We start from the raw sequence: 27,180 nt of genomic DNA on the forward strand, positions 1-27,180 counted from the left end.
CTGACCTCCAGATGGCAGTACGGGGTCTTGTTTCTGAATTCTGAACTCCAGAGGAAGTAGCTGTTAGAACTATGTGAGGCTTACAATGGATAAGACGGTAAGATCTTAGCTGGCTACGACTTTTCTGTTTTTGTTTTAATTTTGTTTTCTGCTGTTGTTAGTTTTGTGAGATAATGAAGCTGAACGATTGCAGCCGTGTCTGCAAGAAAAAAAAAATGTCTGCCTTGTAAAGACTAGGAAGGGAATTTATCACGTAGGGAACTTTTTAAGCAACTTTTGCTTGGGGCGTGTTGCCTGTTATTTGTGTCAAATTTATTCTAAGTATTGCGCGAAGTTTGACAAATTTTGGGCATATTTTGATATAACACTTTTGTCTTAAAATATTTAACCCTTTATTACACCACCCCCTACGGGAGTGAGAACTGCAACTTTTTACAAAATTCCCATTTCTAATTCTGACTTACACCTATTTTGCACAGATCTTACCTTCCTATTCCCATTTAAAAAGTGACAAAAAAGTTTAACATTTTTAACTTTCTGGTGCCAGAAAACCGATAAAAACATTATTTGAACAAATGTTACATTTTAATTGAAATTTAATAATATTCCCAATATGAAAAAAAAAATTAAAATCATTTTTGGAAAATCATCCCCACCAGGGGTTAAAAACATCAGCTTTACAAGTTTGGGATAGTTGTTGCGTCCCGGAGTTTCCTGTATGAATATATTTAGCACCTACTGTATAACAATCAAAGAAAATTCTTATGAAAAAGTATTTAGGAGCCTTTAATATTAGGTATTATCTTTCTAGCGGCTCAATGATTTTGCTTTATTGTTCTTACGGATATTATTAACCAGTTCAAGTCCATGCGATTTTAAGAGCTCAAATTTTTTTTTTCTCATTTGCTATTCAATGCGTTTTTGCCTCTCTTTTGTGATACGTGAGACCTAACTTTTCGTTCCTTTTTATATTTTTAATCTTTATTTTTTATCCCAATATCACAGGGAAGATATAAAGTAAAAATAGGCAATGAGTCTATTTTCCATTGTTTTCTTTTTTTATTCAACACTGATTTATTATTTTTTATTACATGACACCGTATGAGATGTCCTGTAGTTCGGTGGAGGATCAGGTTCTGAATCACCTATGAATTGCTGAGAACATTTGTTAGATGTACGCTCCTTCCGGACTTTTCTACTGCAGAAACACGCACACATATGTATGTCAGTGTCTCATAGAGAACTCTGTTTCCCAAGCATTGCACTTCTAACAAATGTTTTGAGCAAGGGTCCCGTCGATCGTCAGAGCATTTCATGAATAATAATTAGTGTAGTTGCCCTTTAAAAGCACAAAAGTGGCAGTAAAATATGGTTTAAACCTTCTGTTCTGTTAGAATTAATTTTATACATCAGATATTATTTATTTATTCATCAAATAGGGGGCTAGAAATAGCATTTCGGACAGGCAAGGGCTTTTTTCATGCGTTTTTATGGCTGATTTCCCCTATAACTTGGCATGGCATATTGGCCCCAGTTACAGGGGAAATAGAGATGAGTGATTCTGTTTGATTTTGGCCAGGAAATTTGATTTGCCTCTGAACCTATTCGAATCGAATATGCATTATTATCCTCTGAAATCTCATCAGACGTTAGAGCAGTGTTCCCAAAGTCCGGTCCTCAAGAGCCACCAACAGGTCATGTTTTCAGTATTTCCTTAGGATAGCACAGGTGGGCAATACTAGGGAAATCCTGAAAACATGACCTGTTGGTGGCTCTTGAGGACCGGACTTGGGGAACAGTTTGTTAGAGTATAACAAACATAGACCTAAAAAAAAGCATATACACTCACGTCTTCTGTGTCCTCACCTGTCACTCAGCTCATCTCCTATCTGGTCCTTCAGTGTTCTTTCTTGGTGCCGCCAGTCATCTTTCATGTGGTCTTTCATACCTTCAGCACATATCATGTCAGCATATGAGCACTAGTCAGAAACTAGGCCTCAGACAAGGTCATGATGTATGATGGCGTATAACATAAAGACATGAGGCCAAGTCAGTTATTTAGGAGGTGAAGATGGAAATAGACCAGTGGCACCTGGAAGAAGACCAGAAGGTGCCAAAAAAAGGGCTGAAGGAATTGGTGGAGAGCTATGTGGAGGCATAGATGGTAAGCTTTTTTTTAACAACTTACCATCCTTTTAGAATCCAGCAATATTGCTGCCATCCTGTCTCCATTTTGCTGGTTTAACCCTTTAAAGACTTATGACTGAATAGGTCCATCATATGACAACTCACCTGCCTTTAACGCAGGCTCGCACGCCGAGCTCGCATCTTTTCCGGCAGATGATGGCTCTGATATTCAGCCATCATATGTGTCACGATTCCCCTGACCGCTGTCACCACTGGGTCAGGATTCACACCGTGACCGTCACCCCTACGTCACGGATCAGGGTGACTTTAGGCCAACAGACGGCTATCACATGTGCAGGGGGGCTTATCTTAGTTATCCCTCCACTGCTAACAATGTGATGAAAAACCACACACAAGGCTATTGACCTCTTAGTTTACAGCAGGGGCTTATTCTAGGTATCCCACTGCTTTTCTATATACCACGAACTGCAGGGATTTATGTATATCCCGCTTACAGTTCCACTTAACACTTGCAGCTCTCTGGCGCCCCCTTACTCTCAGGTCAGATTAGGTACTGCACCCTGGGTAATTAGTCGCCAGAAAGGCTGCCTGCTATGTACTGGCTATTGGGCACGCTGCAGCGACGCGATAACTACTCCCACACAGGCAGGAACAATAATTATCAAACCCGCAGTTGCTTCAGCAGAATCCAACCGTCAGCACACTTTCGCTGCCACCAGCTTCGATTAAACGGGTCCGAAGCTAACCCAACACAACAGTAACAGTAGCGTATTTTCCCTTCAAGAGACTTAGGGTACGGTTTAGAGCAGGAGAACGAACTAATATATAATAGTATATCCCATTAAAAATAATTAGGCAATGCTTTATCAAAAATAGTTTATAAAGAGGTTATAAATGAGACAATTGCAAATATGTACATGGGTAATTATAACATAAAGGGAATAAATGAGAAAAGCAACACTTACATGTTTAAAGCATGACAAGCAACCAGGCTAGTGCAGTTTCCATACATCCCAGTCCATGGGATGTACCAGCTCTTCCAGGACAATAGGACAAAGCAGTCCAGAAGGAGAAATCAGCAAAAAGAGACTCCTCAGAGCCTGCCAGACACTTAAAACATTAAGGCTGTGACATCACAGAAAGGCTGGCTTATCCAGACCCTCCTCTCTCTACATTCTGCCTAAACTTTAAACTATTCTCTCTAATTTCTATAACTTCACTACAAAACATGACAGAGTCATACCAAACCCATAATTCATCTCGGATTAACGTGAGCATTCTAATGAGATCAAATATGTCCTATCTGGGATACATATTTACAGAGAAAACCCTACTTCTTTACCAGATGGAGTTAGAAACCCAAGATTCATGGGATGTGTAAATACACGGAGTGAGACTACGAATATATATTTTCGTATTTCTAGCTTAAATCGTTTGCCTAATATCTAACAAAAACTAAACAAAGAATCTTTCATGAATTTTTGGAGCCATTTTCCTGTTCTAGCTGGAGCGAGATTCTACCCTGGCCGTAAATTCCTCTCGGCCATAAAACTTCCCCCAGTGCAGGGGCAAAGCAGCTCTTGGCTGAATGAAAGGGAAGGGGGGCTTGTTAGCCCACAGCCTTGAGCAAGAGAACTACTTATGATATTTCATACCATATCGTGACACCTCCCCCTTTTGGTGTGCGCTAGGGAGGCAGGACCTGATGGTTCTCCTCCATGCGCACCTCAGCAGGTTCACCCTGGTGGGCCAACCCATCACCATTGCCATGATCTGGTTCCATGGTGCCTTCGCCTACCCGGTTTCCCAGGTAGTGAACCTCCCTCATGCCCATCTGACACTTTCCCGGCTTGATAGTCAGTCCTGCTTGGTGAATTCGCCTGAGCACCTCCTCGAGATGCTGCAGGTGTTCCTCCCAGGAGGAACTGAAGATGGCAATGTCATCCAAGTACGCCACGGCGTACGTCTCCAGTCCCTGAAGCAGGCGGTTGACCATCCGCTGGAAAGTGGCAGGGGCATTCTTCATGCCGAAGGGCATGACCGTGGACTCGTACAGTCCGAAGGGCGTGATAAAGGCGGACTTCTCCTGCGTCTCGGGGCTCAGGGGAATCTGCCAGTATCCTCGACTCAGATCCATGATTGTTAGGTAATTCGCGCCAGCTAACTTCTCAAGCAGCTCCTCGATGCGCGGCATTGGGTGCGCATCCGAGGCTGTGATGGCGTTGAGCCCCCTGTAGTCCACGCAGAACCGTGTGGTCCGGTCTTTCTTTGGCACGAGAACTACAGGCGATGCCCACGCGCTCTTTGACCTTCGAATCACCCCCAGCTGTAACATCTCATCGATCTCTTGGCGCATAGTCTGCTGCACCTGGTCAGAGATTCGATAGGGTGTTCGCCGTAGTGGGGCGTGATTCCCGGTGTCCACCTCGTGGACGGCTAACTCAGTCCTCCCAGGTCGGTTGGAGTATACGACCCGGAAGGGTTCCAGTGTGGTTTGCAACTGCACCCGCTGGGGTTCAGTTAACGAGGCGCTTACCTCCACATCCTCGATGGACCCATTGGCCTTGGCTTGGGCCAGCAAGTCCAGGAGGGTGTCTTCCTCACCGTCTTCGGGCAAGCTGCAGACCGGTAGGACGAAAGGTTCACGTTCGTGATGAGCCTTCATCATGTTGACGTGAAAGGCCTTTCGCCTACCCCGAGCGTGGTCAAGCGTGACCACGTACGTGACCGGGTTGAGCTGTTGGTGGACGACGTACGGGCCCTCCCAGGCTGCCTGAAGCTTATCCGTTGGTACGGGGACCAGCACCCACACCTTTTGACCCACGTGGTAGGTCCGCTCCCGGGCGTTCTGGTCGTACCAGTGCTTCTGATCAGCCTGAGCCTGCGTCATGTTGTCATGCACCAACTGCGTCAAGGTCTGCATCTTGTCACGGAAGCGCATGACATACTCCACTATGGACACTTCAGAAGGGTTCGGCTCCTCTTCCCAGGATTCTCTTACCAACCCAAGGGGTCCCCGAACTCGCCTGCCGTACAGGAGCTCGAAGGGGGAGAACCCCGTCGAGGCCTGCGGAACCTCTCGGTAAGCGAACAGCAGGTGTGGGAGGTACCGCTCCCAGTCGCGCCCTTGAGTCTCAACCAGCATGCGTAGCATCTGTTTGAGGGTACCATTGAAGCGTTCACACAAGCCATTGGTCTGTGGGTGGTACGCACTCGATACCAGGTGCTTCACCTGCATTTTCTTACAGAGAGCCTCCATTAGGCGAGACATAAATTGGGTCCCTTGATCAGTAAGCATTTCCCTGGGAAATCCTACACGTGAAAAGATGGCCAACAGGGCATCTGCCACCTTATCTGCCCTAGTTGAGGACAGAGCTACTGCCTCTGGGTACCGGGTAGCGTAGTCTACCACAGTAAGGATGTATTGCTTTCCAGAGCTGCTGGGGACGGCCAGCGGGCCCACAATGTCCACCGCGATCCTCTGGAAAGGCTCCTCTATCACTGGCAAAGGGATCAGGGGAGCCTTAAGAGCAGGCCCCGCCTTCCCCACTCTTTGACAGGTGACACAGGAGCGGCAGTAGTTTGACACATCTGTCCCCATCTTAGGCCAATAGAAGTGTTGAGACAGCCGGGCCTTAGTTTTGCTGATCCCCAAGTGTCCAGCTAGCGGGATCTCATGGGCAATCCGCAACAACTCACCCCGGAATTGCTGCGGGACGACCAGCTGTCTCTCCCTCAACCACTCCTTTTGTGATTCTCCGGGTACTGTCTCCCGGTACAACCTTCCTTGTTCCCAGAACACCTTCTCCTTATCAGTCTCGGAGAAGCGCGTCCCGGCGAGTTGTCTCAAACTCTCTAGGCTCGCATCTGTGTGCAGAGCGGCCTGAAACTCCTGGCTAGGGGAAGCCAAAAGCGACGTCAGGGTCCCTTCCCCACGGGAACCCTCTTGGACCTGCTCTGGGTCCACCTCTGGTTCAGTCACAGTGATGACTGAGGAGGGTCCGGAAGGCCGACAGTTATCTGCGTTCCGGGCACTCTGACTGCGGGTGACAGCAGCTACGTAGGCTGTCTCCCCAGGGGTTTCTACAGGCCCATCAGCCGGCGCTGCTATGGGTTTTACCTCCCCATCCACCCCCAACACTCCAGGGGCAGTGCTACTTATGGGCCAGTTACCTTCCTCGGTGGCACTGGTCACTTTCATGGCGTCACCTTCCTCACGGTTCCCATGCATCTCCCCATTTCCTGTAGCACCGACACTTGCCCCTGTTAGGGGTTCCTCAGCCGTCTCACTCCGCAGAGCGACGTGGCTGGGCACGCCTGTACCTATGGACACATTAACCTTCACAGAAAAATCATTATCAGGTTCCGCTGGCACAGGTACAACATTTTCACCCTCAATCCTAGGGAAAAAATGGTTATTAGATGCATCATTACAAGATAAAGCATGGTCAGGTAACACATGCGATTTCCCATCATCATCATCATCATCAAGGTTAACGTCACCCTTATTAGTAGATTGGGGAGGGGTGTCAGGGACGTAGTATGCAAACATCCTCCCCAAATCAGTTCCCAACAAAACATCAGTGGGCAAATTATCCGACAGCCCCACTTCCTTCACCCCGCTCCCAGCACCCCAATCAATAAAAACCCGGGCCATCGGTAAGGGACAGCTAATGCCCCCAATCCCAGTGACAGTTAGGGTTTTCCCCGGAATGATTTCTTCAGGGGCCGCCAGTTCGGGTCGGATGAGGGTTCGTTCAGCCCCGGTGTCCTTGAGGCCTGTAGCAACATGGCCTCCCACAGTGACGTGCTGTACGTTGTCACACACCCTCCCAACCACACCACCCACCAAAAGAACTGCTGCATTAGGCCCTGGGGCCTTGGCTGGGGGGTTCTTCGGCCTGTCTGGACAGAAGGTACTGATATGCCCAGGCCGCTTGCAGGTGTGACACGTGCGAGGTTCGGTGGTAGGTCTGGTGCTGTTGGCCACAGGGCCAGGACCTCGGGTGTGCTGGCTGGCAGGGGTACTGGCGTTGGTTGCAGGCTTACCCCCTCTCCAGCTGGTGGTGACTGGCTTCCGCGCTTCCGATCTACGGTTGGCCTCATAGGCATCGGCAATCTGCGCTGCTTTCGTCACGTCTTTGGGTTCTCTGTCCATCACGAACTGTCGCACCTCAGCTGGGCAAAGATGAAAAAACTGGTCTTTGATCATCAGGTCTCGCAGCTGTGCAAAGGTGGTCACTGACAGTCCTTGGGTCCACTGGTCAAAGTGGGTCCCCAGTCCATGCACCACATCACTGTAACTGTCGTGTGGGCCACGTTGGAGGGTCCGGAACTTTCTACGGTACACCTCGGGTGTAAGCTGGTACTTGGCTATCAGGGCCTGCTTGATGGCCTCATAGTCACCATCTTGTTCTTGAGGGAGGGCAGCAAACGCCTCCAGAGCTTTACCTTTCAGCCCTGGTGTCAGGTATCGGGCCCATTCATCTGTAGACAGCTGGTACTGCCTGCAGGCTTTCTCAAAGGCCCGCAGAAAAGTGTCCAAATCTCCGTCCTTCTCCATAACAGGAAAGTGATCAGGCCGGGGCTTCGGTGTCTGAGCGCTGCTAGGCTCACGGTTGGTCTGAGACAACCCCTGCATTTGCAGTCGGGCTAACTGCAGCTGGTACTCCCGCTCAGCTTGCCGCTCGGCTCGCTGGGCCTCTCTCTCAGCTCGGGCCTCTCTCTCGGCTGCCTGGGCCTCCTGCCGGTATTGCTGAATCAGCTGCCGACGTCCCTCATGGTCGTCAATGGGGAATTCTTTCAAGGCCGCCTGCAGGTGGGGGTCCAATTCGCCCGGATTACTAACAGGGCCAGCATTCAGTGGTTGGACCTCTGCTGCAGCACCATGTTCGCTGGTGCTGGCTTCTGCGGCCTCTGAGCTCTGAGATTGGTCTCGAGCGGCTTCCCATTGCACCAGATCTGCGACCAGTTGGGCTTTGTTTTTGCTTGCAAAGTCAATGTGCTGTGTCTTGCATAAGGCAACAAGGGTGTCTCTGGTCTGCTGCTCATAAAAGGTTTCTCCCAGCCCAACCATGGTTGCCAAATAAAAGATAGGATAGAAAAACGAAGAGAAAGGGAGGGGATAATTACCAGTACGCAATTGTCTCACAACTAAAAAGCACTGAGTTCGTTCTCCAAACTTATTTGCGCAGAGTCCTCGCAAGAACTTTCTGCAAGTTTTTAGTGAGAGGAATGATTACTCAAACCAAATCACTAATGCTCTAAGATATCCCACCGCCTTGCCACCAATTGTCACGATTCCCCTGACCGCTGTCACCACTGGGTCAGGATTCACACCGTGACCGTCACCCCTACGTCACGGATCAGGGTGACTTTAGGCCAACAGACGGCTATCACATGTGCAGGGGGGCTTATCTTAGTTATCCCTCCACTGCTAACAATGTGATGAAAAACCACACACAAGGCTATTGACCTCTTAGTTTACAGCAGGGGCTTATTCTAGGTATCCCACTGCTTTTCTATATACCACGAACTGCAGGGATTTATGTATATCCCGCTTACAGTTCCACTTAACACTTGCAGCTCTCTGGCGCCCCCTTACTCTCAGGTCAGATTAGGTACTGCACCCTGGGTAATTAGTCGCCAGAAAGGCTGCCTGCTATGTACTGGCTATTGGGCACGCTGCAGCGACGCGATAACTACTCCCACACAGGCAGGAACAATAATTATCAAACCCGCAGTTGCTTCAGCAGAATCCAACCGTCAGCACACTTTCGCTGCCACCAGCTTCGATTAAACGGGTCCGAAGCTAACCCAACACAACAGTAACAGTAGCGTATTTTCCCTTCAAGAGACTTAGGGTACGGTTTAGAGCAGGAGAACGAACTAATATATAATAGTATATCCCATTAAAAATAATTAGGCAATGCTTTATCAAAAATAGTTTATAAAGAGGTTATAAATGAGACAATTGCAAATATGTACATGGGTAATTATAACATAAAGGGAATAAATGAGAAAAGCAACACTTACATGTTTAAAGCATGACAAGCAACCAGGCTAGTGCAGTTTCCATACATCCCAGTCCATGGGATGTACCAGCTCTTCCAGGACAATAGGACAAAGCAGTCCAGAAGGAGAAATCAGCAAAAAGAGACTCCTCAGAGCCTGCCAGACACTTAAAACATTAAGGCTGTGACATCACAGAAAGGCTGGCTTATCCAGACCCTCCTCTCTCTACATTCTGCCTAAACTTTAAACTATTCTCTCTAATTTCTATAACTTCACTACAAAACATGACAGAGTCATACCAAACCCATAATTCATCTCGGATTAACGTGAGCATTCTAATGAGATCAAATATGTCCTATCTGGGATACATATTTACAGAGAAAACCCTACTTCTTTACCAGATGGAGTTAGAAACCCAAGATTCATGGGATGTGTAAATACACGGAGTGAGACTACGAATATATATTTTCGTATTTCTAGCTTAAATCGTTTGCCTAATATCTAACAAAAACTAAACAAAGAATCTTTCATGAATTTTTGGAGCCATTTTCCTGTTCTAGCTGGAGCGAGATTCTACCCTGGCCGTAAATTCCTCTCGGCCATAAAACTTCCCCCAGTGCAGGGGCAAAGCAGCTCTTGGCTGAATGAAAGGGAAGGGGGGCTTGTTAGCCCACAGCCTTGAGCAAGAGAACTACTTATGATATTTCATACCATATCGTGACAATATGCCTTTAACAGCCGCTGCCAGAGCAAAGCTCCACTTGTTGCTGTTAACTATTTATATGCCACTGTAAATCTGTGATAGCCGCATTGAATGCGTGTCGGCAGGGAGGCGTGCCGTTCTATCCCCTCATCGGTGCTCCCAAGACGTGATCGTGGGATGCCGATGTGTTGACATGCATGACAACCAGGGGTCTACTGTTATTACTGTTCGTCTGTGGCTGGCATTCATAGGAGGCTGTGATTTATGCTATGTACAGAAATGCCACAGTATTGCTGTATATAGCCCAAGCATTCAGATGACTGCAGGTGTAAGTCCCCTAAGGGGATAACAAGTACAGTGAAAAGCAAAAAAAATGTTGTAAAAAATATGAATAAAATAAAAAAATATAAAAGTTCAAATCACCCTCCAGGGTTAAAATGTAAGAGATAAAAAAATACACATTTGGTATTGTTGCATTCAGAAAATTACGGACTATCAAAATAGAAATAAAATTAATTACATCGGTAAATGCTGTAACAATAAAAGAAAATCAAAACGCCAGAATTGCTGTTTTTCGGATACTGCATCAACAGAAGAAAATGTAATAACAGGCGATCAAAACATCGTATCTACCCCAACATGATGTCAATAAAAACATCAGATCGGGGCACAAAAAAACAAACCATTGCACAGCCAGCCCCATATCCAGAAAATTGAAAACTTTATGGCTTTCAGGAAATGGCAACACAAGCAAAAAAAATTTTTTTTGCAAATTCATGGTTTTTTTCCCACCACTTAAATAAAACCAAAACCTATACATGTTTAGTATCTGTGTGATTGTACTGACCCACAGAATCATATTGCCAGGTCAGTTTCAACATAAAATCAATACTGTAAAAAAAAAAAAATTAAAAAAATTTTGTGGAATTTCACTTTTTTTTTTTTGCTATTTTGCCACACTTTGAATTTTTCTTTTTGGATGGGGTCATTCAAAAGTAAAACCAAGCTCTCATATGGCTACATTGATGGAATTAAAACAAACAAAAAAAAAGTTTTGGTTCTTGGAATAAGTAGAGGAAAAAATAAAAGTGAAAATACAAAACATTGCCGGTTCTTACGGGATTAAGCAGATTGCAAGAAATTTAAGATTTCAGCAGATACCGTAAGTACGGTAGTTTTTTATAAAATTTACAAATAGTGGATTCGCTCATCTCTAAGGGCAGATTTAGTCGCCTGCCTGCACTGTAGAGAAGATCAGTGTCAGCGATGGGGTAATATAATTACTACAACTGCTACGAAAAAAAAGTAATAATAATAACTGCAAGAAAAAAAAATGTTTTTCTAAGATAAAAAATAAATGATGTAGTTATATTTTGTTAGTAATTCTGTAAATGTGTGCCCTGTGTGGAGCGATTTTATCTTTGTCGTTTGTCCCAGTAATGATAACGCTGTGTAAATATAGTACTATTTGTAGAACACTTCCTTTCACATTTCCCTTTTGTATCTCAGACTTCTTTTTTTTCTTTGGAGAATCATTTTAAAATATTTCATATGGAATCTGAACTTCAGAAATGCTTCATGTTAAATTAATTTATTAAAATTTGCCAAAATACAACAGGATTAAAATAAACATTCTATCTTGAGAATAAAGAGATTATCCAGGGATTTAAAAATTGTTAATGGTGTAATTCTTCATTTCACCTCTGGGTGTGCTGCAGGGAAACTGAGCACTTGCTACTAGGTTCTACCATAGATTATGCTACCATGTATAGTAATATTCCGTTCATATACAGTAAAATTAAATGTACTTAATTATCAGGAACCCTGAATTATGGGAAAGTCAAAAAAAGGAAATAAAAATTACCTGTAAGATTCAAGGAAGTGGCTCAGAAATAAAAGGACTAACATAAGATCTGCAATCAATCAAGTTTTAGTATTGGATTCATTGGATTCATTACAGGATATTTCATATGGAATGTGAGCTTCAGAAATTCTTCACGTGAGTTAATGGTATAATTCTTCATCCTGAATTATAAAAAAAAGTCAAAAAAGAAAATAAACATTACATGTAAGATTAAAGGACCCCAAGGACAAAAGCTCAGAAATAAAGAACTAACATAAAATCTGCTTCAGTGTTGAATACATCACAGGATGTCTCGTGGAATCTGAGCTTCAGAAATGCTTTGTGTGAGTTAATTTATTAAAATTTGTCAAAATATAACAGGAATAAATATGCAAAATTGAGTATAAAGATAGTATCCAATGATTTAAAAATTGTTAATGGTGTAATTCTTCATTTCACCTATGGGTGTGATGTAGGGAAACTTAACACTTGATGTTAGGTTTCCCCACAGCTTTTGCTACCTTGTATAGTAAGAACCAGTCCTATATATCCAGATGTTGGGCTCCACGTCTCATATTCTCTGGTGGGCTCCAGATAGTCTAATCTGACCCTGTCAGGTTATGGATTCATTTCACTTTACTTTATGGATTATAGATAGAAGTCTGTTTTAGGACCATTTAATTATTTATCTTATTTTTCTTTTCTTAGGGGTCGTATTTTTTCTTTGTCTGGCTCCTGATTTTACTTTCCTTTGCCCATGGCTCTGGTAAGTAAAATACTTATCTATTTGCATCTTTTGAGACTTTACTAGGCGATTTTATTATCTAAAAATGTATGCTAAAAACTTTTTTCTATTTTATTTTTATTTTCTCTTTTTTTTTTTTTTTATACTTTTTATTCATGATTATCTTTCCTGAATTGCTGTAACAGGTTTGCTTTAATGCAATGACACAAAAAAATACCCCATTAAGGGGGATGGTCTCAAGAACCAAACCTCTGCCCATATGCCCTTTAAAGGAGCATAGTCATCATAGAGGGGGTTCTTGGGAGAGACGCTCTGTAAAATCATCTACATGGCCGCCAAGGAGATATGGGCATATTCATTCAAGTGGAACTGAACATTAATAGAATGTTCAAAAAAATCCGCATTCTGGAGAATTTAGATATTTTTTGTCATTTGCTCAGCGCAACTTCAGCAAAATGGGGGCCAGACGCCATCTTTCTGAACAGTGGAGGGCAAGAAAAAGATTAAAAACACGTTGCACCTACAGCCCGGTATTCACTCTAGGTGGGGGCTTATGGCAGTGAGAAGGCCACAGAGTTCACTGTGGAAGCCCCCGCCTAAAGTGAATATCAGGCTATAGATGCAAAAGGACCAAGCCATGGAGGATCGAACAAGTAGGGAGCAGAGGGAAGGCCAAACACGTGAGCAGTGAGCTGAGTATGTTTTTATTTTTAACCTTTTTCCAGCCGCTTACTTCTCCGACTGCCCCCCACTACTCCCTGCCTGGAGCAGGACCTGTCTGGTCCTCCACTGCACCATATCTTAGGTGTGGTGTTCACTCTAAGCCAGGGTTTCCAGCTGTGTGCAGACCTCAGAGCTAACTACAAATGACTTCTGGGGCTTGCGGCCGGAAGTTGTATTGTAGCCTAGTCTTCACTCTTGGCTGAGGTTTTCACCCATGAGTAGGCCTTGGAGTTCTTTGAGCATGTTCCAGGGCTCACTCCAGGCCAGATGTTCCAGTCTAAAGTTAATAAAGGGCCGGAGATGCAATAGGACCAAGCCATGAAGGGTCGAACAACAAGTAGGGAACAGAGGGAAGGCCAAAAAGGTGAGCAGTGAGCTGAGTATGTTTTTATTTTTAACCTTTTTCCAGCCGCTTACTTCTTCGACTGCCCCCCACTACTCCTTGCCTGGAGCAGGACCTATCTGGTCCTCCATTGCACCATATCTTAGGTGTGGTGTTCACTCTAAGCCAGGGCTTCCAGCTGTGTGCAGACCTCGGAGCTAACTACAAATGACCTCTGGGGCTTGCGGTCGGAAGTTGTATTGTAGCCTAGTCTTCACTGTTGGCTGAGGTTTTCACCCGTGAGTAGGCCTTGGAGTTCGTTGAGCATGTTCCAGGGCTCACTCCAGGCCAGAAGTTCCAGTCTAAAGTGAATAAAGGGCCGGAGATGCGATGCGGCATCATCACCAGACAGAGCTCACTACTCAGGGAAAAGCGGAAGTGGCTGGTAAGGTGTGCATTGAGATAAGTATAATAATTTTTTACATCTTACATGCTCTGAGGTCTGGAGAGACCATTCAAGAACTTCTCTGTGAATCGAATTTCAATGGAAAATCTGCACGAACAGGCAAGTTAGAATTTTTGTCACACCCCTCCTCTCTACCACCAAGTGATAATAGATTTCATCGGAGGAAAAAATGCCTTGGTGACGGTGATTTTCACGGGCAGGGCTGCCAGGTACTTTCAGAAAATGACTAACTTCTGCAGAGAAGATAGCGAACATTCCCTGTGCAATAGTTATAAAGCAGGAGAATGTAGCGGAGAGCTGTGCTATTGACAGTGGGGTGATCCTGTGTTATTGGCCTTACCAAATTTCTTTCAAAAATATCTGTAAAATAAGTTTTAACCGGTACGTTATGTCCTGACGAATGACTGATATTAATGGGGCTATGTATACATAAAAGTTCCTGAAAAAATATCTTCTACTTTACATTTGTAGCTCATTGCAGAAATGTATTACTGTTTACAGTTCCCTTTGTATGCCAAAAGAGAAGTTCCGACAATTGATAGAGAAGTTTTTGTTAATTTTGCAGATGTGAAAATTGAAGTTGGGCCGGTAGAGTACGGGAAAAGTGTAACGCTAAAGTGCATTTTATATCCGCACTTTTTTCCCGTGCAAGTCACATGGACAAGGTTGGCAAGTGGCAGAACAACCACTGTAGCCACGTACGCGTCAGACTCCGGAGCTGAAATCAGTGAAGGTTACAAGGATCGTCTCTGGATGAGCACTTTAGGCCTTAACGAGACGGCAATCACGATTAATAAAGCCAGCATTCAGGATGAAGGTTGCTACAGATGTACTTTTAATTACCTCCCCAAAGGGTCAATAACGGAAGCAGCCTGTCTTACTATTCCTGGTAAGGTTTCCAAGAGTTTTGTCAACGATGTTTGCTTTTAGGCTATTTCTGTTTGTTCTGAAAAAAACACGCAAATGTATTTGAGATATTTGCAGTATTGCGCTCAATCTTCTTCACGCGAATGGAGCTGAAGTGCAAAAACCAAAAAATTGCCAAATTCAGACATGGGGCAGTTTTCTGAAGATGGCAGCTTTGTTTGTAAAAGTAGCAACCAAATGGTTTGGACGTACCTGTTCATACAATGGCTTTCCTTGTTCTTAATGAAATGTGCATGGATTCAGACTGAAGGCAGCAAAACCAAGATGAGACACATATGGAGAAAAGGAGTTAAGAGACACGTGAAACAAACTAGAATACCCCCTTTTCTTCTGATGACCGCTTTACACCACCTTGGTATTCCTTCCCGCAGCTTCATAAGGTTATAACCTAGAATGGCTTCCATTGAACAAGTCGCCTTGTCCAGACTTCCTTGATAAAATCACCGACCTTCAGAAAGTGTTTGTGATAATCAGGTTTGTTTTGCAGAGGCAAGGTTGGTCCACAGCTCCATACAGTGCGGCGTCCTATTCCACAACTGTTCTAAGCCAGAATATGGCAAGAACCATCAACTATGTAAAAAGACATGTCAGCCTACCATTATTTTAAGGCATGAAGGTCAATCAATCCAGAAAATTGATAGAAACTTGAAGTGCAATTATGATAACCACCAATCACTGGTATGAAATTGGCTGTCATGAGGAAAGGAAGACCCAGAATGACGTCTGCTGCAGAGGATAGGTTCATCAAAGTTTCCAACCTCAGGAACTGCAAATTGATAACGCTTTAAATAACAGCCCTGATAATGTATGTTCATACATCATCTGACCATGTCCAGGGGAGACTGCAAGAAGCTGCTTTATGGCTAAATGGTCACAAAGAAGCAGCTATTGAGGATCACAAATAAGTAGAAGAGAATTGTCTGGGCCAAGGAACACAAGAACTGGTGTTGAGATCATTGAAAATCTTTATTGAGGTCTGATGAGTCAAAATGGGAGATATTGGGACCAACTGCCATGTTTTTGTATGCCACAGAGAAGGTGAGCGGACGATTGATACATGTGTGGAGCCTACAACAGATCTTTGTGTGATGGTGCTTTTCTGGTTACATAATTTGTAATGCAAGGACAATGACCTATAAAAGGCGATAAAAAGGCAATGTGACCATGAAGGAGAGGGATGGATGCTGCATCCCATGACACAACCCCTACATTCACTTGACCTCGACTCAATCGAGATGGTTCGGGATGAGTTAGATGCAGAGTAGAGGCAAAACAGTGAAATAAGTGCTTCGCTGCCTTCAGAATGAATCTACCATTGTACGAACAGGGGTGTCCAAACTTTTGACTGATAATGAACTTATATGCGATCAATGCCTGATTTGTTGAATATTTTTTGGAAAAGTTAAAGGTTATTTCCACTAAGTTTTAAGTAAACTCCATAAACTAAAAAAAAAAAAAAAAAAAGAACCCCAAAACTGTACTATCAGTCTGCCAACATGAAAATTTGGAGGAGGGCTTTACGTGATCGGTGCAGCCAATAACATTATTGACTCATGTGGAATAAGTAGGGTATAGCTACTAACAGTCACTGATTGGCTGCAGCCTTTCACTCGATGCTGATGCCAGCAGGCCAGAGGGGGACACTGCTGATGTCAGGCCAAATGAGGACTAGCAGAAACCCCCCCGTTAATGAGGTCTTGTTCCAGTTTCTACAATAAGCTTTATGCAAAAGTCACATTATTTGAAAAAAAATCAGAAAATGCTTTTATAATTGTTTTTATTATTATTATTATTATTATTATTTTATTTTCCATTGCCGAGATTTTCTCACTACAGCAAGTTACTTATGTATGATATTAGGGTACAGCTTATGACCATCAGAAAAAGAAAAGCCATGTTCTCGGAACCCCATCCATGATCCAGAGCCACAAAAAAACTGCTCTTTTTGGCAGATTCAGCCCATTTATATCTATAGAAGCCCCCGGTAGGGGTTTCAAGAGCTGAACCCATGTTTAACCCCTTAACGACCATAGGTATTTTTGGTTTTACATTTTCATTTTTTGCTCCTCTTCTTCCCAGAGCCATATTTTTTTTTAAATTTTTAGTCAAAATGGCCATGTGAGGGCTTGTTTTTTGCAGGACGAGTTGTACATTTGAAGGACGCCATTGCTTTTACCATGTCGTGTACTCGAAAACGGGAAAAAAAATTCCAAAGTGCTGTGAAATTGCAAAAAAAAGTGCAGTCCCACAGTTGTTTTTTGAGGTTTGTTCACTAAATGCTACAACTAACCCGACCATTATGATTTTCCAGGTCACTATGAGTTCGTTGACACCAAACTTGTGTAGGTTCATTTTTATTTAAGTGGTAAAAAAAAATTCCAAAGTTTGTTAAAAAAAAAAAAAAGTTGCTCCACTTTCTGATACTGCCGGAGCCCACATCAAAGGGAGGGAGACCGTCATTGGCATACATTCACACCCGATGTCAGAAAGGGGTTAACGACTGATTGTTGGCTTGCTCCATTGATAGAAGTTTTTTTTTTCCCCAAACGATGGTATTTATTTTGCATTATTTTTTTAGATTTTGTCTTTTTATATAAATTATTATTTTTCACTTTAGTCTACATTATACAAAAAATAAGTCATAAATTCATTGGTTCCACAGGCGAGGTGCTCATTGAGAAACATCACGTAGGGAGACTCCTTCAACCCGTGACACTGAGGTGCGTGAAAAGAAAGCCATCTGATGAGAAAGAAAAAGTCGTACAGATATCATGGCAGAAAAATGGCAAAAACATCGCAACTTACAAGGATGGAGAGAACATTGAGCCTGAATATCGAGGAGTCATCAGTGTGACGATGGAAGGCTCGGACGTAGCAGTGCTCACCCTGTTAAGGGTTAATGTGAGCGATGAAGGAAAGTACAAATGTCTGTTCAATATCTTTCCTGGAGGATCGGCTGCGGGGGAAACGTCCTTGCAAGTCTACGGTATGAGAAATCACTTTTTTTTTTAAATTATTATTGTGGCTAATAAAAAACAAATGCTAGATTTATAGAGTAAATGTTGTTTTAATTCTTATTTCATAAATGAATTGTAGACATGAAAATAAGAAACTTTGTAATACATCTCATCAGAGAAATCTGCTTCTTTCTCCTCCTGGACTGATATTTCACTCTCAATTCATGGGCAAAATCGGTAAAATCTGTATTCGGTAACCACAGACTTTTCCATTACTGATATGGGAGATGACAGTTGGTGCTTTTCAAATTCTATGGAGAGGGGAGGAGCTAGAGGCAGACACAGACAATCTATGGAGAGGGGAGGAGCTAGAGACAGACACAGAAATTCTATGGAGAGGGGAGGAGCTAGAGACAGACATTCTATGGAGAGGGGAGGAGCTAGAGACAGACACAGACATTCTATGGAGAAGGGGAGGAGCTAAAGGCAGATACAGATATTCTACTGTAAGCTCCATGGAACTTTATGAACACCAACCGTCATCCCCTATCTCAGAAATGGGAGAGTCTGTATTTACAGAGGACAGATTTTACCCACAAATTTAGAATTTTGAGAATGAAAGATAAGTCCAGGAGGAGAAAGAAGCAAATTAAAATAAAATAAAACAAAGGTTGCTCTTCACAACTATGTCCACCTCACAAAACAAATGTCTACAAAATGTAAAAAAAACTTTACAAACTTTTACCTGAATTAAAAATTCCTGCTGAAGTTAGAGATGAGTAAATCGATTCAAAGCCCAAATCCGAAAATCACTGATTTGCCATTTACTTTGTTTATACTGTACATGTAGGCTAGCTTTCTCACAGATGACTCCCAGCTATTACATCATATGGTCTATCAGAGCTAGTCAGGAGAAATTATCATAGTCTGTATAAAAGCAGAGGCAAGGAATGCAGCGGCCATTTAGCCATTTTAGAGTGAAACTGGATAGAGTGAAACTGTAATGCTGTAGATAAGCCCCCGATGTATCCTGAAAGATGAGAAAGATGAGTCTCATCTTTCAGGTCACATCAGGGGCTTATCTACAGCATTACAGAATGCTATAGATAAGCCCCCGATGACGGTGGCCGCAGCTTATAGGCCAAAAATGGGGTGACAGATTCCCTTTAAAAACTAACTAAAAAGTACAGATAGTGTTTGTGACAGCTCAACTGGAAAGATTAGTAATTGATGAATAGAGAATAGCACTATATACACATTTATTAGGGCATTTGGCTATTTTGGAGTACTTTTGGTTTTCAGTAAATCAATACATGGGTTTTCCATGAAAAAAAAAATCAATGATTCTGGCAAATTTGAATTTCAAAAGCTTTGTTCATTTATAGTTGTTATGCCTTAAACATCAGTCCCAGCTCTAATTTTTACTCACATACATTTAGTTGGTAGGTAAGTTTAAAGAAGATATGTTCCTTACTTAAAAAAACTGAGTTAAAGCACCAATCTGTGCCTTTTTTTTCACCGCTGGATTGTAATTACTAGTGCATGTTCCCCGCCCCTAGAATTATACTTCTTCCACTCTTCCCAGTGCCGCTCCAGTCCCGTTTGTCCACCTTGTGGCCGCAGAGTCTGACTGACCGAAACTTAGAGGTAATGGTCACAAGCTCTCAATGTAAGTCTATGACAGCGATTGACCTCTGGCTCTACACTGGAGCGGTCCATCAGGTCACACCCTGCAGAAGACGACCAAAGTGGCGTCAAGAACAGAAGAAGATGGCAGATGATAAGTATATTTCTAGGCGCAGGAACTTATATTAGTGATACTGCAAAGTGCGCGAGAGCTATGGGTTTAACTAGATGGACTTAAAGTCTTCCTTCAACCTTAATAACTATGTTACTATGTTACTATGACGGTCATGGCTGGGATGCTGACCATTTACGCTCTAACACTTTGCAGGAAACCAGTGTTCCAGTCCCAGTGTGCTGTCAGGTGTGAGATGCATCACAGTCACTTGTAGACCGCAGGCCTCCACTGTCTTCAGGCCTCGATCCTTAGGAGCCACCGCACACAATTCAGGGCATGCAAAGTTCATTTTGAACAAACGTTTACTAGTACGTTCACATTAATCAAGCTGTAACAAGTGGGATCTGGGACTGCACTTCATGTCTCTTACTTCCTTAGTACAATGCAGCTTCAGCTCTACCACTCGTTTGTCTTAGGCTACTTTCACACTAGCGTCGTTTGGGAGACGTCGTTTTGGGAAAAAAACGCATCCTACAAAGTTGTCTGCAGGATGCGTTTTTTCCCCATAGAGTTACATTAGTGACGCATTGCGGCGCATTGCCACACGTCACAACCGTAGTGTGACGGTTGCGTCGTGTTGTGGCGGACTGTCCGAACAAAAAAACGTTGCTTGCAACGTTTTTTTTTTAGCGTCGTCTCCGCCATTTCTGAATGCGCATGTGCGGTCGGAACTCCACCCCCACCTCCCCGCAACTCCCCCGTTGTGCGGCGCTTCCACAGTATGCATCGGTACGTCGGCCCGACGCACTGCGACGGACCAAGTACGACGCTAGTGTGAAAGTAGCCTTAGACTATCCCTAAGCCCACTGACTCCATCAGTCTCAGGAATTTCCTGTCCTCTTCAGCAGTGCATCGGGACCAACAACCTGCCCTTCACGTGATTCGACGTCCATCAACCTCGAGATGTCAGAAGACCAGGCCCTCTCCATGATACCTGGCCCAAGTTCTAGGCTCCATACATTGCAGCAATATCCACAACAGATATCAGTACAGCCTTCCACTGCCTCGAACAATTGGCCTGTGCTGGCCCTAGCAGCCCACTCCACCTGAAATTGAACTTGTCACGGTTCTTCCCTATCTTCTGACACTACCAGGAAGTGTCCATATTTTATTAACATTAGTCCCCACTGGGCAATATCTATCCATCTATACTCTACTTTCCTATCCTACAGAATAAACCTACTGTCCTTATCTTATGTCCTATGCTGTTGCTAAACCACTTACCTATACAAACAGTACGTATGCTATCTCAGGTCTAAAGGTACCGTCACACTAAGCGACGCTGCAGCGATACCGACAACGATCCGGATCGCTGCAGCGTCGCTATCTGGTCGCTGGAGAGCTGTCACACAGACAGCTCTCCAGCGACCAACGATCCCGAGGTCCCCGGTAACCAGGGTAAACATCGGGTTACTAAGCGCAGGGCCGCGCTTAGTAACCCGATGTTTACCCTGGTTACCATCCTAAAAGTAAAAAAAACAAACACTACATACTTACCTACCGCTGTCTGTCCTCGGCGCTCTGCTTCTCTGCTCTGGCTGTGAGCACAGCGGCCGGAAAGCAGAGCGGTGACGTCACCGCTCTGCTTTCCGGCTGCCCGCTGCTCACAGCCAGAGCAGAGAAGCAGAGCGCCGAGGACAGACAGCGGTAGGTAAGTATGTAGTGTTTGTTTTTTTACTTTAACGATGGTAACCAGGGTAAACATCGGGTTACTAAGCGCGGCCCTGCGCTTAGTAACCGAATGTTTACCCTGGTTACCAGCGAAGACATCGCTGAATCGGTGTCACACACGCCGATTTAGCGATGTCTGTGGGGAGATCCAGCGACGAAACAAAGTTCTGGACTTTCTTCCCCGACCAGCGACAGCACAGCAGGGGCCTGATCGCTGCTGCCTGTCACACTGGACGATATCGCTAGCCAGGACGCTGCAACGTCACGGATCGCTAGCGATATCGTCTAGTGTGACGGTACCTTAACTGTGTGCTTTCCCTGCACTATGCACTACTCACATTATACATTAATACTTTACATTCTTACACGCTGTAAATTACCATCATACAATAAAAAAGATGCACATCACTATGCACGTTACATAGAGAAACCGCATAACACTGTACACATTGTGCGATTGTTGTCTTCAGAGGTAGGAACGCAGCAGAACAGTCCATCATTATTACAATACCGCTTCGGTGGTGGAATATAAAAACCATTACAGAGTGGTGTTTCAAATACCTTGAAAAACAATCCTTGAGCTCTTCTGACTCTGCCGCTCTTTTCCTTTTTGAGCTGTGTTGCCCCGTTACAGAGATATTTACATTTGTTTCTCCTGGAGCGCACTATGTGAAATCTCCTCTTTGCAGAGGAGGCGGTCAGATGGAGATTCAACGACCGATAAGTGCTGGTACTCTCCCTGATGAAAATGCTTTGATAGCGTCGATACGCGTGGGGTCTTGGTCTTTTTCTCCCCCCATGGTCAGCACTTGATTATCGGTCGTTGAATCTCCATCTGACCGCCTCGGTTCATTAAGGTGTCCGGACTATTAGCATTGATAAGTACTGTATTTTCTGGCGTATAAGACTACTTTTTAACACCTGAAAATCTTCTCAAAAGTCAGGTATCGTCTTATACGCCAGGTGTCGTCTTATAGGGCAGGTGCGGAGTAATCTGCGGTCGCCGCATATTGTGGGGGGAGCGATCCCAATGACGAGGTGAGGGGGCACCTCACCGGGAAGGTGTAAGTGAAGCAGAGGCAGACAAGGAGATAATAGGATACAAGGGTGAGCCAGATGAGTGAAAGAGGAGTGGTTTTCTAGGCACAGCACCGCTCTCTCTCTTTTTTGCATAACCCTGGCATTCCAGACGCTGACAGTTTGCTTCACTTACACCTTCCTGGTGAGGCGCTCCCTCACCTCGTCATCGGGACCACTCCCCCCACTATATACGTCGACCGCAGATTGCTCCGCACCCACCCTATAAGACGACACCCGGCATATAAGACAACCCCCGACTTTTGAGAAGATTTTATATTTTAACTGGAAAAGTTGGGGGTCGTCTTATACGCCCAGTCGTCTTATACGCCGGAAAATACGGTATCTTGTGACATCTTTGGGGTGTCTCTCTCTAATATTTTCTTGGACCCGATTCCTGCGCAGTGTGTCCGGTAAATATGCATATACTATTGTCCCTGTATTTACTGTAGGACATGAGCGTTGCATTAGAGGGATCTCTCGTATAGCTGGCAGCAGACAGGCAGGGGGTTTGAGCGTCCCATTCTCTATATTTATATATTTTTTGTCCGGACTAATTAGCTATTGTAAAGTGCTTTGTTAACACACTTTTGTATTTACCTGGGGGAATGTGTGGCCTATCAGCCATCTTTTCTGGTTTTAAATGTTTTTAACATAATATGTCCTGCCTTGTTGTGTTTTTGTATTGAAAATAATAAATATTGTGTATTTTTCAAGGTTGATCCCAGTTGTGTGCATATCTTTTCTAGCGATAATATCCAGACGCAGGCAGCAGAGGGCATGATGTGGCCTGTGGGCCAATGTTTATAGCCCTTCTGCTGTCTCAGTCCGCCGGCTGCACTTTGCCCACGTTTGGTCTATGGTCACACAGCTAAAAAAAAGTGGATTCTCTGTTTTCTGTTCTAGAGTCTTTGAACGTAACAGTGACGAAGGATCATGACACCGGGTGTCTTAGAATAACATGCGTGGCCCGTAGCTGGCCCCGTCCTGTGATTTCTTGGGCGGATGCAGATGAGGGATCCCTTAACGGCACCAACTACGATGGATTCCTGACTGTTACAAGCTGGATACTAATAAGAAGTCCGGACACTCAGCAGATGAAAATGCCAAAATGCAAAGTCATCTACTTAGGAGAAGAATCCATAGTCAGCGTGTCTGCAGGTAAAGGATGGAAAACCAAAAAATGCCATCTCATATCTGCTAAAGAAAGGCTATGCCTGCAACTATGTGACCACCACTGATGGACCTCCATGTGTCACCACCAGCAAAGCCCCCAAAGGCCCCTAGTTGATATTAAAGCCAGCAGTCCGAGCTCCTGTCCGTACCTTACTAACATTCTAACTCTTCAGGGTGTTCCACTTTAAGGGGGGGGGGGGGGTGATTAATATTCCAAAAATGCTGGTGGTGTGCTTTCTTACCCATGACAAAACTTCAGCTATTGTATCCTACTTACTCAGAGTTGTCATAGGTGCATTATGCAGATTATTGTCACCACTTATACAGAATATGTAATTGGAAAATTAATTACTTATTGTTCAAATCAAGTTTGATGTGTTTATAAAATGCAACTTAATTTTTTATTAATTTTATTGAATTTTCCATATCACTATTTCTATATCTAAAAAACCTGACCTCTTGCAATTTTTCCACTGTTCAATTATTATTATTATTCTACATTTTTATAGCGCCATTTATTCCATGGCGCTTTACATATGAAAAGGGGCAAATATAGACAAATACAATAAACATGAGCAAAAACAAGGCACTAACCGGTACAGAAGGTGAAAGAGGACCCTGCCCGCGAGGGCTCACAGTCTACAGGGGAAGGGTGAGGATACACTAGGAGAGGGTAGAGCTGGTTGTGCGGCGGTTCAGTAGGTTGAGGATCACTGCAGGCTGTAGGCTTGTCGGAAGAGGTGGGTCTTCAGGTTCTTTTTGAATGTTTTGATGGTAGGTGAGAGTCTGATGTGTTGGGGTAGAGAGTTCCAGAGTAGGGGGGAAGCACGGGAGAAATCTTGGAGGCAGTTGTGGGAAGAAGAGATGAGAGGGGAGTAGAGAAGGAGGTCTTGTGAGGATCAAAAGTTCGTGTAGGTAGGTACCGGGAGACCATGTCACAGATGTATGGAGGAGACAGGTTGTGGATGGCTTTGTACGTCATGGTTAGGGTTTTGAACTGGAGTCTCTGGATGATAGGAAGCCAGTGAAGGGCTTGGCAGAGAGGGGAGGCTGGGGAATAACGGGGAGACAGGTAGATTTATCGGGCAGCAGAGTGTAAGATGGATTGGAGTGGTGCCAGAGTGATAGAGGGGAGGCCAGAGAGTAGGAGGTTGCAGTAGTTAAGGCGGGAGATGATAAGGGTGTGTACTAGTGTTTTTGTGGTTTCGTGGGCAAGGAATGTGTGGATCCGGGAAATATTTTTGAGTTTAAGACGGCAGGAGGAGGCAACGGCTTGGATCTGTGGCTTGAAAGAGAGGGCAGAGTCAAGGATCACCCCGAGGCACCGGGCATGCTGGACTGGGGAAAGTGAGCAGCCATAGACATTGATGGATAGGTCTGGTGGAGGGGTAGAGCGAGATGGGGGAAAGATGATGAATTCTGTTTTGTCCATGTTCAGTTTTAGAAAGCGAGAAAAGAAGGCTGAAATTGCAGACAGACAGTGAGGGATTTTGGTGAGTAAGGAGGAGAGGTCAGGTCCGGATAGGTAGAGCTGCATGTCATCAGCGTAGAGATGATACTGCAAACCGTGGGATTCTATGAGCCGAAGGTGTAGATGGAGAAGGGTAGGGGTCCTAGAACTGAGCCTTGAGGAACACCGACAGACAAGGGGCGAGGTGAGGAGGTGGTGTGGGGGAGGGAGACACTGAATGTTCGGTCTGTCAGATATGACGAGATCCAGGATAGGGCCAAGTCTGTGATGCCGAGAGATGAGAGGATCTGAAGCAGGAGGGAATGGTCCACAGTGTCAAAGGCAGAAGACAGGTCCAGGAGGAGGAGGACAGAGTAGTGTCGCTTGCTCTTGGCGGTTAGTAGGTCATTGGTGAGGTTGAAGAGGAGTGTTAGGGTTGGGATGAAGACTGTGGTGAGGTTAGGGATGAGGTGGGTCAAGCCAATCTGCTAAATTAGAATTTTCGGCAGATTCGCTCCTCCTTACACTCTACCTATCATAGCTGAGCAAGGAGAAAGTAAAGGGATGCACTGATTCTAATTTCCACGTTTGAATAACCAGTATTGATATTTTTATGTATATCTTAAGAAAATTTAGGTAATTTTCTTTCTTTTTTGCCTTTTAGGTACTCGGTGCCAAATCCATCCTCTCATAATAGGTCTACTGGTCTCAAAAATGATTTTTCTGAGCTTCTAAAGAGGACACCATGATGTGTACATAGTCATAAAAATAATTTACTTCACTACAGACAAAGGGATGATTGAAGAATGAATGAATGAACAAATAATGAACAAATAGATGCACAGAGAAATAAATAAGGATGTGGAAAGATGTATTAATGAATTTGAATGAATGAATGAGTGAATCTATAAATGAACTGATAGATAAATTGATAGTGAGATTGGAGGGGAAGTAAATAAGTGAATGAATGAACATAAGACTAGTTGGAATGAATGAATGAATGAATGAGTGAATGAATGACTAATATTGAAATTAATAAATAATAATAATCTTTATATAGCGCTAACGCATTCCGCAGCACTTTACAGTTTGCACACATTATCATCACTGTCCCCGATGGGGCTCATAATCTACATTCCCTATCAGTATGTCTTTGGAATGTGGGAAGAAACCGGAGTGCCCGGAGGAAACCCACGCAAACACGGAGAGAACATACAAACTCTTTGCAGATTTCGTCCTTGGTGAGTTTTGAACCCAGGACTCCAGCGCTGCAGTGCCAACCACTGAGCCACCGTGCTGCCCATAAATCCATGGATAGAGAGGATGGATAGGGAGATGAATGAATGAACAAATAAATAAATAGACAGATTATTAAATACATACATATATAAATGAATGAATGATAGAATGTTCACTATGTGAAGAGAAGGATGAACAAACTGATGAGCAAACAAATGGCTACATGGATAAATGATTGAAGTCATGAATGAATATGTGAATGATTACTACATGGATGTCTGTGAAAAAGAACAAATCAATCAATAAACGAAAGAAATGCACGAATGAATGCTTGGAGGAATGAATATGGACACGTGGATCAATGCAAGAGCTAATTGTGAACAAGTGTTTTTCAAAACACTAGAGACCAGAATGCGCCGACAATGATATGTGTCAGCATCTTGAGAAAATATGTGCGCCCCAATGATCGATGATCTCTGGCCCTGATGTTTCTACAATCCAAGTCCATTATCGAGTGTCCTACACGATGCTGCTACAACAATAGATACTGAGCAACGAGAGGTCAAGAAACACTGGATTCTCTTATGTGTATTTATTCAACCTGCATATTTTATTCAACTTTTTTTTTTGTCTATTACTCCCTGCGAAAAATGTGCAATGTCTTAATAAAGTTACTGTTCTTTTTGTATTAATGTTCAAAAAGATGTGCTGATGAAGTAATAGATGTTCTGCAATATAGTAGCCATAACTATGGAGAATGTACTACATACAGATTTATACAGCCACCACTAGGGGGAGCTCACTACATACAGATTTATACAGCCACCACTAGGGGAGCTCACTGCATACATATCTATACAGCCACCACTAGGGGGAGCTCACTACATACAGATTTATACAGCCACCACTAGGGGAGCT

At 44.0% G+C, this 27,180-nt stretch overlaps 1 protein-coding gene across 2 annotated transcripts; it reads left to right on the forward strand.

Annotated features, from left to right (window-relative positions):
- On the forward strand, positions 1–26,950 carry LOC138672551 (OX-2 membrane glycoprotein-like). Of its 2 annotated transcripts, XM_069760638.1 has the most exons (6): positions 1–97; positions 12,417–12,474; positions 14,530–14,853; positions 17,554–17,877; positions 23,304–23,558; positions 25,688–26,950. In XM_069760638.1, the coding sequence occupies exons 1-6, from the start codon at positions 86–88 to the stop codon at positions 25,756–25,758; spliced, it is 1,044 nt and encodes a 347-aa protein (XP_069616739.1). In that variant the 5' UTR covers positions 1–85; the 3' UTR covers positions 25,759–26,950. The 2 variants fall into 2 exon arrangements, with proteins under 2 accessions (XP_069616739.1, XP_069616740.1); XM_069760639.1 differs by lacking the exons at positions 23,304–23,558; positions 25,688–26,950 and adding an exon at positions 19,434–19,813.
- Positions 26,951–27,180: the final 230 nt, after the last annotated feature.

Source organism: Ranitomeya imitator, chromosome 3, assembly GCF_032444005.1.
Source record: "Ranitomeya imitator isolate aRanImi1 chromosome 3, aRanImi1.pri, whole genome shotgun sequence".
NCBI classification, from domain to species: Eukaryota; Metazoa; Chordata; class Amphibia; order Anura; family Dendrobatidae; genus Ranitomeya; species Ranitomeya imitator.